This window comes from Pseudophryne corroboree, chromosome 8, assembly GCF_028390025.1.
Source record: "Pseudophryne corroboree isolate aPseCor3 chromosome 8, aPseCor3.hap2, whole genome shotgun sequence".
Classification (NCBI taxonomy): Eukaryota; Metazoa; Chordata; class Amphibia; order Anura; family Myobatrachidae; genus Pseudophryne; species Pseudophryne corroboree.
Genome location: NC_086451.1, coordinates 379,235,125 through 379,249,419, shown reverse-complemented (window position 1 = coordinate 379,249,419; position 14,295 = coordinate 379,235,125). Strand labels below are relative to the sequence as shown.

At 45.5% G+C, this 14,295-nt stretch overlaps 1 protein-coding gene across 1 annotated transcript; it reads right to left on the bottom strand.

The window, feature by feature from the left end:
• Positions 1–2,700: 2,700 nt before the first annotated feature.
• LOC134949868 (3-galactosyl-N-acetylglucosaminide 4-alpha-L-fucosyltransferase FUT3-like) lies at positions 2,701–3,789 on the bottom strand. Its single transcript, XM_063938570.1, has one exon. It carries the CDS (start codon positions 3,787–3,789, stop codon positions 2,701–2,703), a length of 1,089 nt encoding a protein of 362 aa, XP_063794640.1.
• Between the last annotated feature and the right edge of the window lie 10,506 nt (positions 3,790–14,295).

Genomic DNA, 14,295 nt, shown 5'->3' with positions numbered 1-14,295 from the left:
GCGCTGTCTGCCGTAATGTGTAAAAAAGGGGACGCTGTCTGCCATAATGTGTAAAAAGGGGACGCTGTCTGCCGTAATGTGTAAAAAGGGGACGCTGTCTGCCGTAATGTGTAAAAAGGGGACGCTGTCTGCCGTAATGTGTAAAAAGGGGGGCGCTGTCTGCCGTAATGTGTAAAAAAAGGGGACGCTGTCTGCCGTAATGTGTAAAAAGGGGACGCTGCCTGCCGTAATGTGTAAAAAGGGGACGCTGTCTGCCGTAATGTGTAAAAAGGGGACGCTGTCTGCCGTAATGTGTAAAAAGGGGGGCGCTGTCTGCCGTAATGTGTAAAAAAGGGTACGCTGTCTGCCGTAATGTGTAAAAAGGGATGCTGTCTGCCGTAATGTGTAAAAAGGGGACGCTGTCTGCCGTAATGTGTAAAAAGGGGACGCTGTCTGACGTAATGTGTAAAAAGGGGACGCTGTCTGCCGTAATGTGTGAAAAGTGGGGCGCTGTCTGCCGTAATGTGTAAAAAAGGGGACGCTGTCTGCCGTAATGTGTAAAAAGGGGACGCTGTCTGCCATAATGTGTAAAAAAGGGGGACGCTGTCTGCCGTAATGTGTAAAAAGGGGACGCTGTCTGCCGTAATGTGTAAAAGGGGCTCTACCTGGTGCAGTGGCGCTACTGTGCAGCGTAATTTGAATAATGGAGACTGCTGTGCACCGTAGTATGAATTGGTATTATTTTGTGGCCACGCCTCTTCCCCATGAAGCCACGCCCTTATATATTTTTTGTGCGCCATGGGGGGGGGGGGGCGTCAATGCCGTCTCTTGCACACAGCGCTAAAATGCCTAGTTACGGCACTGCTGGACCTCACTGGTTTCTGCCAGTTCTGAGTTGAGGGCACTGCTGAACATCTTCCGATTTTGAAGGGAAGTAAGCATGATGTGTTTTTCATCTGATGCACAAAGTTTCTTTGGCCGACCACTGTGTCTACGGTCCTCAGCGTTGCCCCTTTGTGCTTCTTCAAAAGAGCTTGAACAGTACATCTTGAAACCCCAGTCTGCTTTGAAAACTTTGCCATGGAGAAACCTTGCTGATGCAGTACCTTGTGTCTTGTCATTGTGTATGACCTGTGACATGAAACTGTCTTCTACAACCTCACCTTTGCAACAGAGTTTGGCTGTTCCTCACCCAGTTTTAAGCCTTCTACACAGCTGTTTCTGTTTCAATTAATGACTGCCTTTCAACCTACATATGAAAATGATGATCATTATCACCTGTTTGGTATGACTGGTTAACCAAACACCTGACTATGAGCCTAATTCAAACCCGAACACAGCAGCAAAATCTCCTTCTAATGGGCAAAACCATGTGTACTGCAGGTGGGGGCAGATATAACATGTGCAGAGAGTGTTAGATTTGAGTGGGTTATTTTTTTTCTGTGCAGAGTAAATACTGGCTGCTTTATTTGACACTGCAATTTAGATTTCAGTTTGAACACACCCCACCCAAATCTAATTCTCTCTGCACATGTTATATTTGCCCCACCTGTAATGCACATGGTTTTGCCCATTAGAAATTTTTTTGCTGATGCGATCAGGTCTGAATTAGGCTGAATAATCCCACAAAATGCCTGACTTTGTGCAAGTGTACCTCTAAAACTTGATGGTGTTTTGAAAGCAAAGGAGTGTCACACCAAATATTGATTTGATTTAGATTTGTCTTCTTTTCATTCACTTTGTATAACTGATAAAATAAAAAATTAACACTTCTATTTCCACACCTACCTAAAACTTTTGCACAGTATTGTATATTGTGGAAGTTTCCTTATTGTTATTATATTATACTTTATTTATATGGTGCTACAAGGTAGCACCATATAAATAAAGTATAGTGTAGTATGGAGAAGAATATGATAGTATAAGTAATGGAAGCCAAAGCACATGAAGGAAGAAGGCCATGCTCGTGAGAGCTTACATTTTAAAGTGGAGGGGCAGACAGCCAATGGTGACACACGTGGGGTAGACAGTGAGATTTGAACAGAGGGTTATGATGAGAGATGACTGGATTTAAGTGTCTTGAGAGCCCATTTTAACTTTTGTATGCAGGTGGAGAGTCTGCTATGGGGATGGAGATAATTCCAGAGGTAAGGAGCAGCATGGGTAAAATCTTGGAGACACTAATAGGAGGAGATAATCAGTTAGCAGGATAGATGGCATTTATTTGTGGAGCGAAGAGGATGGGTGGGAGCGTGAAGGTATATAAGGTCAGAGATGTAAATGAGACAGGAATGGGTGAGGTCTTTGTAAGTAAGTGTGAGAAGCTTCAATTGGGATCTGAAGGGGAAGGGAGCCAATGTAGCGCTTGTAGGAGACGGGAGAAAGACATAGTTTGTTTGTAGAGGAAGATGAACTGGGCAGCAGAATGGAGCAGAGAGGGACAGTAATCACTGAGGCCAGATAGGACGTTACAGTATCACAGTGTGTGTGGCCATCCGAAGGTTTTATATGATCAACTTTTTATTTTCCTATTTAGTAGTGTGTAAAGACTGGGATACTTAAAAATAAACATTTGGGAAATATTAGAAGGTGTGCAGAACAATTTTGCAATCATTCATACAGTACATTCACCTCTCAAATCCCTAACTAAACAGGAAAAGGGTATCACAAATATTAACATATCAAATACCTGATATTCTTTTTACCTGCTGGTGTTCCTACTTATATGTCTTCTAAAAACCACTTTTCCACACTAGGGATAACTTGGTAATATGGAGCCTGGCGCAGAACCCGGCAGGCTTTGCAGTAGTGGTTATCCCACCCAGTTTCTCTTACCACACGGTATTGAGATCTCCAGAGAAAGTACTTCAGGTATCTTTTGTTATCTTTATCCAACTCTAGAAGATAAGACGCTAGGTCCTTTGCGCTTGGGAAATCATCTACATGAATAAAAGCATCTCCAGGCAGAAAACGCTCATAGTTTTTACGAGAGGTCCCTAATACAATGGGAACAGCCCAAGAGTCGTAGGCATTCGACCACAGTTTCTCAGTAATATAATCCTTATAGATGGAATTTTCAAAGGCCAGGTAAAATTTGTACTGGGAGATGGTTTGATAGAAGTCATCCCAGGACAATTTCATGTGTTTCTTCCCATAGACATCAATTGGAATGTATTTCTTCAGCTCCTCATAGTAGACATTGCGCCGGACACCCGGATACCACTTACTAACCACCCAAGAGACCAATTTAGACTTGGCTGGGATGATGAAGTTACTAGGTTCTCTCAAGGCTTCAACTCGTCCATAGGGTCTGTAGACATCAGAGTCCTGCCGGAATGTCATAGTCATGTTAAATAGGTTATCCAGGAAATGCAGATTTTTAATAATCAATGGAGGTTCCATGTTGAACCATACCCAACGTTGATAATGAGGCCTTGGTTGTTGTGGCAAAGATTTCTCATCATACATGATATCCACATGGTGCATGACCACAGCATCCGCAATGTTGTATAAACTCCTGTTTGCTGTTAATTTGCACCCAGGAATACCATAAACATTCTGACAAGTGTCTAATGGGAATGGTTCTCCAAAAGGCCAGACCCATACAAGGACAAGGAGGTCTTTCTCCTCATTGTTAATCAAGCTTGTGGAAGTCTTTAGGGATTCATCTGTTTTGTAAATGATCTTTCTCTCTTTACAATCAAGGTCCACTGACTGACCTAATCTTCCCCAAGTCCATGATAGCAAGATCACAAAGAAGATAATGGGAAAGATGAAGATCAGATTGCGACAATGGAAAGGTTTCAACATTATATTTACCCTGCAAAAAAAAAAAAATTACTGTTGTAAGATAATACTATAAGTAAGGGTGGCTTACATATCAAATAGAGATATACAGTATGTATATATATATATATATATATATATATATATATATAATTACATTTTGAAATTGTTGTTGCTAAATGGTATGTCATAATCAGTGGCAGCTACAGGCCACACATTGCAATAGTAGTTGCACTACGTAAAGTTTTTGCCATCCAATGTTGAAGATCTGGCACCAAAAAATAAAACATTTCTTTCCCCAATACATAAAGCAGTGGTGAAGTAGGAAGCATAGCAGCTGGCAGGGAAAGTGTGTGTGGCTACTATAAAACTGAAGCATTACCAGACACTAATACGGCAGATGTTTATGTCTAGCATCTCTGTGCTGCCAGGGGTGTAGCCAGAACTTTGTGGGCCCATAGCAACCTTTTGAAGTGGCCCCTGTCCCAACGCTTCTAGAGAGACACATCTCCACAGTAGTTATTAATTGTATGCCCCCTAATAGTGCCCAAATCATTTTCTGAACCATAATAATGCCCTAGTTAATGTTATGCCCCATAGTAGTGCAGTAGTTAATGCTATACCCCTTAGTAGTGCACTAGTTAACGTTATTCCCCGTAGTAGTGCCCTAGTTTATTTTATGAACACAGTAGTGCCCTAGTTCACATTATGCCACACTGTAGGACTACCAGTACACATTATGCAACACAGTACCCCCTCCCCAATTCACATTATGACAGTGTCCGCAGTTCATATTATGCCATATTACAGTGCCCCTAGTTCATTCTCTGCTACACTACAGTGACTCCACTTCATATTGTGCCACATTACCGCGCTCTAGTTCATATTACGAAACATTACAATGCCCACCAGTTCATTTTGTACCACAATACAATGAGCAAGTCCAGGGGTGTAACTAAATATATTGTATATCCCAAGGCAAAAGCTTGTAAGGGCCCCTATGCTCGTGCTGGGCCCAGGTATGGGTTTGGGGGCTTGACCTAAGCAGGGGAGGTATGGCCATGCCCCCCTTACTCAAATTGGTGGGGAGGGGGAGTATTTTCAGCACCGCGCTGAGTGCAATTTAGGAGGGGGGGGGGGGGGGGGCGCTATTGTGAACCTCAGCCAGGTGCAAATCCAGAGGGGGGCATGATCAGTGAGATGAGACTGCTGCTGCTGCTGCTTATCGGCCTCAGCCTCCACTGCAACCCAGCCAACACACAGCAGTGAGTGCTGGCTGTGGAACAAGGCTGCTGCTGTTGACAGGTAACAGAGTCGGGGTGAGAGGGTTGCAGAGATCTGGGCCCCTCCATCAGGCCGGGGAAATTAGAACCCGCCCCCCTCCTCCCTCTCTGTGGCTGTGCCTATGTATCACTCAATGGTGAAAAATGTATATAACACATGCAAATTTAACAGGGAAGGTGGACCTTCTCAGCTCTGGGCCCCATAGCAGCTGTACTCCAAGCACCTAAGGTAGCTATTCCCTTGTATGCAACTACATGTGGGGTGGTACAGTTGGAATGAGGAGGTGTTGTGAAAGTTGGAAAGAGAACGACAAAATAGCCACTGAAAAAAATAATGTATTGAGTCAGTTAGTGGCAACCATTACTGTGCTTTCATAGGCGTGCGCACGGGGGGTGCCTGGTGCCCACAGGCACCCCCTAATGTCCGGCACCCCCAAACACACCACGCCTGCAGCACACTGGTCAGTGCTCATTTCTGAGTCTGCCTCAGAAATGAGAAGCCCCCACCGCGCCCGCCGCCCTCCCAGTCGCCCGGTCAGGAAGGATTAATGTAAAATTATTTTAAGGTGAGGGGCAGTCTGGGCATTCCAGCGTCGGCTGCCCTTAACAAAGATGGCCGCCGCTACAGGAGGAGGGCTGCTGCGCATGCCCAGTCGCTGCAGCTTTTCCTCCCATGGTCCTTTGCGGAGTCAGGCAGCAGACTCCGGCCACTGCACCACCACTGAGGCAGATCCACGTCCCTTCTAGCCCTCACCACAAAGCTTTAAAACTATAAAGGACCAGGCCAGCACTAAACTTGTTCAAAGCAGTAAGCCCTTTTATATTTATTTAAAATTCTGGCAGGCTGCATGTATGTATATATATATATATATATATATATATATATATATATTTGCACAAATATATATATGTGTGTGTGTGTGTGTGTGTGTGTGTGTGTGTGTGTATATATATATATATATATATATATATATACTGTATATAAAATCTGTTAAATATGTGTTATGTTTGTACATTTTATTACTATAGATTACAGCCCTGGAAATATATATAATTAATAATGTGTTATTACTCAAATAATATTATACTGTGTAATGTAATAATGCATTAATTAATAATATATATTTTGAGGGATATAATCTATGGTAATAAAATATACAAATTTAACATGTATATATAGACCTTGATCTTGATAAAGGGGTTTGCGCCCCGAAACGTTGAATTTGCTGCCAGCTTCATTGTCCTATTAGTCCCCGAGTGCCAGACATACTTCTGTCCACCATGTGTTTAAGATTTGGGGCACCGGGGCATTCTGTCTGCCATTCATGAGTGCAGGTCATCTTTGGACATTATACATAAAATGTGTTGAATATATCTGTGCATGTTTTTATATACTGTATGTGTGCCCCTTAGTCCCCCCTTTTTTTTTTATCAAGAGACCATTTATGGATGCTCTAGTATCTATACCAGTAGTTCCCAAACTTTTTTTTTTATATCACAGCACCGTAGAGTGTCAGAATGTTTCTCACAGCACCCCAAGAACAAAAGTTTCTTATTGAGAAGTTTTGAAAAAATATTAAGTACTGTAAATTGTGTTTATATGTCATGCTTAGGTTCAATTTTGTGGTGAGGGACAGGGACATGACTGGCTTCTGTTTCTCCACATATTTTATTATGGGAAGCTACAAGCAATGGTTTTGCCTATTACATTGTACTTAAATTATTTGAATTGGTCAGTGAGGTCCCAGGCTTATAAATTTTGGGATTAATAATCATCTGCCAGCCCTCACTGTAAACTCTATTTATTCAAAATCCCTGTATTAGTTATACCCCTTTCACACAGTCATAAATTTCCCGGGTTAAAACACATGAACGCGCATCAACCCGGGAAATTTCTTGGTGTGAAAGGGTACAGGGACAAAAACCCGGGTTTTCTGTCCCTGCATTTCAACCCTGCAATCGACCAGGGTTGGTCCCGGGATGATCCCTGGACCCTGGACAGTGTGAATGGTGCAGGGACATGTCCCACCTTCCCGGGTTGCCTCTGCTGATGCTGATTGGCTATTCAGGGCACTTCCTGGTCTTGTGGTTTTTCTGAGACGCCCATTTTCAGAAAATGCAGGGCCATCTCGGGTTCAGTATGAAAGGTGCAGACCCGGGATGTCACGGCAAAAAATGCTGGTGTGAAAGGTGCCAACCCGGGAATGTCCCTGCATGAGCCCGTGGCAGAATTCCCGGGTTTTGTCCCTGCATTTCTGGTGTGAAAGGGGTATTAGTTTGTACTAGTATGAGTGCCAATATACAATACTAGACACACCCAATAGGCGGTGTTAGTCACACCCAATAGGTGGTTCTAGACACGCCCCTCCAATCGTGCACACCCTAATAAAATGTGCTGCGCACGCCTATGTGTGCTTCTCCATTTGCATTATGTAACCCTCCTTCACTTCTGTTTCTGGAGAAGGCTTTTGATGTAGTTTTGCAGGGACACCCTTGTGGTTATATGGCAACATATTATGCATCCTATTGGTGGAGTCGCAGCAAATAATGGTGCACGGCATAGCAATAGAGAATGGTGGGGGAGATGGATATAGACTAGCACCCTCCATAGGTGGGTCATGCCATTTAATTTGGGGGCAACACGGTGGTGAAATGGATAACTTTGCAGCTTCACAGCACTGGGGGTCATGGGCTTTCTTCTAACAAAGACCTTTTCTCTTTTCTATGTGGATTTTGCATTTCCCCAGACAATCCAAAAACGTAGGATTAATTGCGTATGACAAAAATAACAGTTTGCATGTGCCCATGTGACAGGGAATATAGGCTGTAAGCTCAGAGGGGGCAGAGGCTGATGTGAATGACAGAATATTCCCTGTAAAGCGCGGTATAATATGTGGGTACTATATAAATATTCATAAATAAGTGGTTGACATGCCACCTACTGGCTAAAGCTGAGATCTTTGTTAAAGAACTATTTTGCTTCACTTTCGTTCACTTCCAATTTCATGGAGTTTGAAATAAGGATCAATTCTCTCAACTTTCCGAAAAGAGAGTAATAGAATCACCGTTGCCTCTCTATGAACAGGTTCTCATTAATTTTCTTAAAAAAGGGACTATTGCAGCACTGTGTTAAGTGTACTGATTAAGGTATACTTGCAGTAGAGCAAGAAGGACAATGGGGGCCATTCCGACCCGTTCTCACGCTGCGGTTCTTCGCAGCAGTGCGAATGGGTCGGTTCTGCGCATGTGCGCTGGCCACAATGCGCACGCGCGTCGCTGCACAGCGATGGCCGTCGCTGGGCAACGACAAGAATAACGAAGAAAGCGATTGCTGCCGCAAAAAGAGTGACAGGCGGAAGGCGTTCCGGGGCATCAACTGACCGTTTTCTGGGAGTGGAGCAGTGATCGCAGGCGTGTATACAGGCGCTTGGGGGGCGGATGTCTGACGTCAATTCTGGGATCTTCATCGCTGGATCCATCGCACGGGGTAAGTAACTGCAGGGCTGGTCTTGTTTCACACAAAACTTTTTTAGCATAGCTGGGCTACACAAGCGATCGCAGCCCTGCTATGCAGAAATACACTCCCCCATAGGCGGCGTCTAGTTGATCACACGGGCAGCAAAAAGTTGCTACTTGCGATCAACTCAGAATGACCCCCAATATGAGGTGTCATGCTGTACAAAAAAACGTAGCCTCTTCAGGTGTGAATTTTTAATTTTAGAGATATATAATTTAAAGATTTTTTTTATATATATTTTATTGAAAAGATAATACATTTCAAGTTAAGAAAAAAATTGTCTTGTATATTAACCAATTAAGTTATAAATATATATTCAGATGCCCACTGGAGACATCGCAAAGTCATTTGCAATTGTGTACACATTCACAGCCTGTACACAATAAAGGAAAACAACAAGGCTAAGGATTGCCCTATTGCTGCACAGACTGGATGTGGCAGTAGTGACGCTGCCTCCATATTTCCCTGTGTACGTGATCACACGCCCTGAAAATGGCAATGACGCACCTGCGTTTCTGCCACCACTCCCTGTGAACACGTCCGAATGGTCACTGTCAATCTATGAATCCATGAAATCCTCACTGCAAGCGGGATCGCAGCGGCAACTTGGCTCAGTGCCATCAAAGCACATGCACAGTCTGATGATCGCCCCATTGCGTGCACATCGGCCATTGGCTACAAACATGAATTAGGCCCTTTGTACGCAGCGTGTGTGAGAAAATATGCTTAAAGCTGCAGGAGGCGCCTTGTGTAAAAAGATACCCATTGCCAGCTTCTGTGATCCGCTGCTGCGCCTCAAGATGCAGCATTGGATCAACATCACAGTCATCGTTCTCAGCCTCAGACATCTGAGTAATCCTCAGGTTACTCAGATGTCTGGTAAAACTACACTGCCGGGATCAGTGAAATTGCTTCTGAGGACGCAGCTACTGACTTCGGGAAGCCTCAAAATGAAGGCGAAGCGCTTCCGTTTTGAGGAACGCTCTTTGGCCCTCATTCCGAGTTGATTGCTGGCTAGCTATTTTTTGCAGAGCAGCGAACAGATAGTCGCCGCCCACAGGGGAGTGTATTTTCGCTTTGCAAGTGTGCGATCGCATGTGCAGCCGAGCGGTACAATTTTTTTTTTGCCGTTTCTGAGTAGGTCTGAACTTACTCAGCCGCTGCGATCACTTCAGCCTGTCCGGTCCTGGAATTGACGTCAGACACCCACCCTGCAAACGCCTGGACATGCCTGCGTTTTCCCTACCACTCCCAGAAAACGGTCAGTTGACACCCATAAACGCCCTCTTCCTGTCAATCTCCTTGCGATCGGTTGTGCATTTGGATTCTTCGCTAGAAGCATTGCACAGCAACAATGTTGTTTGTACCCGTACAACGCGCGTGCGCATTGCGGTTCATGCGCAATAGTAACCTGATCGCTGCGCTGCAAAAAAACGTCAGCGAGCGAATAACTCGGAATCAGGGCCTTTGTCTCCTCTCCAGTGCGCAGTCCCGAAATCATCAGTTATTTGCATCTGAATTAGGACTGTATGGGGGCAGTATCAGGCCATTAGTTGTGGCTCGTGAAAGAGAAGGGTTTTAGCTATGGAATGAACATGTTAGAAAAAGATGACAGAAATACAGCCCTGGATATGGTGCGTAATCAGCAATGTTATTTACAGCTCAATATGAAATAGAGAACATCCCTGTACCAGACATGGTTTAGATAGAAGTTTATACACCAGGGAGTTTATTTAGTAAGAGGAGGTGTGTTCAACTGGAAATTTAAATGGACACAAATAGTAAAACATGGGGAGTGTTACCATTAAAAGCATTGTACTTTTACATTTAGGGCTTAAGCATCATATCATGTGCTTGCTTTTACAAGCCGCTGCTAAAAAAATAAACCACTAAAGCTGGACATACTGAAAGTCTGTCTGCACGGTCTCTGTCAGATGTGGCCATACACGTGCATAGATATGTGTGACTGTGATCATACCTAAATTTACTGCCTCCCAACTAAAGTCCAGGCCTCCACATCAGCATCTCAGAATTCCTCCCTGGCAGCCTATGCTATGGTCCAAAATGTTGAAGCATGTGCTCTGCACGCTGTCTCTCTCTTCAGTCTGGGCACTAGGACCCAGACTGCTGGAGGCGAGACCTCCAACCTGACAAGTGTGCTACTGACGCTGCTGTGTGTGCATCTAGGCGAAGTACAACAACCACCAGAATTAACCCTATACGCTCCTGGCTGCAACAGGCGATATTGCATCCTGTACCTGCTGCACAATGTTTAATCCTGGGGTATTCTGCACCTGCTGTCTACTGGTTAATAAACCAACCCCTGGTTATCTACCCAGTGAACCTCCATCGTAGGATCTGCCAATATTAAATAGACCCCTAGGTCTGGACAGAAATAATGTGCCTGTGTGTAACCATTGTTCCCCAGTTATAACATCTTCTGCTTTACAAACAGAAATGAGCTGCAAGTACTTACGTTTTATGTAAGAACATTTTAAGAACAGTTGGGAAGAAGGCAGACAACGAGCGACGACCAGTTATCCTCACATTAGAAGCATCCTCTAAATTGGATTCAGCATAGTCTCTTCTTCTAAGCCACTTCATTACAAGTGTTCTACAGACTATAGGAGACTTATGATTTGCAGGTGATTTGTGAGAACAGGTCAGGATTAGCAGCACACCAGTCATCAAAGCCTTGGAAGTGACACAGCAATCCTCTGAAATTGCATCACTGTCACACAGAGTCACAACCGTCCCACCCATGCTTTATGTCATTTTAATGTATTTCATTAATGGTCTATCGGCCTAATTCAGACCTGATCGTAGATGTGCTTACGATCAGTTACTCTGACATGTGGGGGAACACCCAGCACAGGGCTAGTCCACCCCACCCGACCTCCCCCGCACAAGTACAAAAGCATCGCACAGCAGTGATGCTTTTGTACTTGAAGAGTAGCTCCCTACCTGTGCAGCTCCTGCGCGCTGGCAGAAGCTAGTCGTCGCTGTGCGGGTCGCAGCAGCTGCGTGTGAGGTCATGCACCTGCCGCGGCCGCCCTCCCACCTGTCCGGGCATATCTGTGTTGCCCGCACCGTGCCCCCTAAATAGCCTCCAAACGCCATGTGCCTCTCCCCTTCTTGCCCAGCGACCGTCTCTGCTTGTCCATCAGGCAGAGGCGATCGCAGGCCTGAGACAGCCGTCGGCTGCCTGGCATGCGCCAGCGCACTGTGGTGCCGGCGCATGCGCAGTTCAGACCTGATCTCTGCTGTGCGAAAACGCACAGCAGCGACCAGGTCTGAATTAGCCCCTATTCTTCAGCTGGTATCATCTGCTAGAGATGTGTAAATGTGACTATAATATGAGTTAGCATTGTTTTAAAAAGGAAAGTGTAGTTTTAGAGACGGGGGGTCCGGATCCCGGCGGTCAATATTTCCGACACCAGAATCCCGATCCTGAGAATGCTGACGGTTCCCCAAAGTGAGTATGAGGGCTTGAGTTAGGGTTATGAACTAAGGAGAGGGTTAGGCTGCAGGAAGGGGGGCAGTAAGGGTAAATCTGTGGGTAGGGATAGTTAGAGTTAGTTTGCGGGAGGGGACGGTTAGGGTCAGACTCTGAGAGGGTGGGTTAGGGTTAGACTGCGGGGAATGAAGCTAGGGTTAGGAGAAGGGGGGTGTTTAGGGTTAGGATGCTGGGACAGTTAGGGTTAGGTTTTGGGAGGGGACGGTTAAAGGTAGGCTGGGGGGAAGGGCTTAGGGTTAAAATGCTTCTGGTCATCAGACTGATTCTTCTAACATGCTTCTGAATCTGGGTGCCTATAAAGAATTTTGATATGTTGCTATGGGTCCACTTTTTTCAGTTCTTGGGACCAGGAAATCTTACTAGGGTTTGTCCTTCAATTACTCTTTTTTTCCTCTATCTCTACTTTTACTCAGTGAGCTCAAGGGGGGTATGATCTATATGGAGCATGGGGCTCCAAGCGTCAAAGTAGTGTCCGTTTGCTGCTGCAGCTTCCCCTCTGTAGGTATGTTCCGGCGGTCCCGGCTTCCCCTTCCGTATCCGCAGCCTGCAGCGTTTGTGCGGGAGGAGGCTGGTGGGAGGCAGCTGCTGCCCAGGGCCAAACGTAAGTATACAAAAACACGCACGCACTCACTCACTCACTCACTCACTCACTCACTCACTCACTCACTCACACACACTCACTTGTAAAAGGGAACTCTACCTGCTGTAATGTGTAACAGGGAGCTCTACCTGCCGTAATGCGTAAAAGGGAGCACTACCTTCCATAATGTGTAAAAGGGGACTCTACCTGCTGTACTGTGTAAAACGGGACTCTATCAGCTGTAATTTGTAAGAGGGGGCTCTACCTACCATAATGTGTAAAAGGGGCTCTACCTGCCGTAAGGTATAAAATATTAGAGAGAGGACCACTCCGCAGTCTGTCTCCATTCCAGCGCTAGAAGCAGCTTCCCTGCTCTAGCATTTAACCTCTAGTGTCAGCTCAATGCTGGAGGAGGTGACTGATGTACACTGTCCGGGCGGGACCGCACTTCCTCCGCAGTTCTTCCTGGGAGAGACCTACTGCACGGACGTGCAGCTTCTGCTTTCCTGTGTAGTGAGACCTTGTCTGCCCGCAGCCGCACCCTGTGTCTGTGTAACCGCTGTGAGATCGCTGTACTGCATTACCAGATTATTGTGAGTTCCTGCTGCTGCAGAACCTCTTCTGTTTACAACGAACTGTTACCTCTGTTATTTAAATAAACCTCAATTTTGGTTAAGTGCCATTGTGTGGACTAACATCCATATCCAACACCGCAACACTCTGCCAACATAAAAGGGGGCTCTACCTGCTGTAATGTGAAAAAAGGCGGCTCTACCTGGCATAATGTGTAAAAATAAGAATTTACTCACCGGTAATTCTATTTCTCGTAGTCCGTAGTGGATGCTGGGAACTCCGTAAGGACCATGGGGAATAGCGGGCTCCGAAGGAGACTGGGCACTCTAGAAAGAATTAGGACTACCTGGTGTGCACTGGCTCCTCCCTCTATGCCCCTCCTCCAGACCTCAGTTAGGGAAACTGTGCCCGGAAGAGCTGACACAATAAGGAAGGGATTTGGAATCCCGGGTAAGACTCATACCAGCCACACCAATCACACCGTACAACTCGTGATACTATATCCAGTTAACAGTATGAATAACAACTGAGCCTCACGAACAGATGGATCATAACAATAACCCTTTAGTTAAGCAATAACTATATACAAGCATTGCAGACAATCCGCACTTGGGATGGGCGCCCAGCATCCACTACGGACTACGAGAAATAGAATAACCGGTGAGTAAATTCTTATTTTCTCTGACGTCCTAGTGGATGCTGGGAACTCCGTAAGGACCATGGGGATTATACCAAAGCTCCCAAACGGGCGGGAGAGTGCGGATGACTCTGCAGCACCGAATGAGCAAACTCAAGGTCCTCCTCAGCCAGGGTATCAAACTTGTAGAATTTTGCAAATGTGTTTGAACCCGACCAAGTAGCAGCTCGGCAAAGTTGTAAAGCCGAGACCCCTCGGGCAGCCGCCCAAGAAGAGCCCACTTTCCTCGTGGAATGGGCTTTTACAGATTTAGGATGCGGCAGTCCAGCCGCAGAATGTGCAAGTTTAATCGTGCTACAGATCCAGCGAGCAATAGTCTGCTTAGAAGCAAGAGCACCAGCTTGTTGGGTGCATACAGGATAA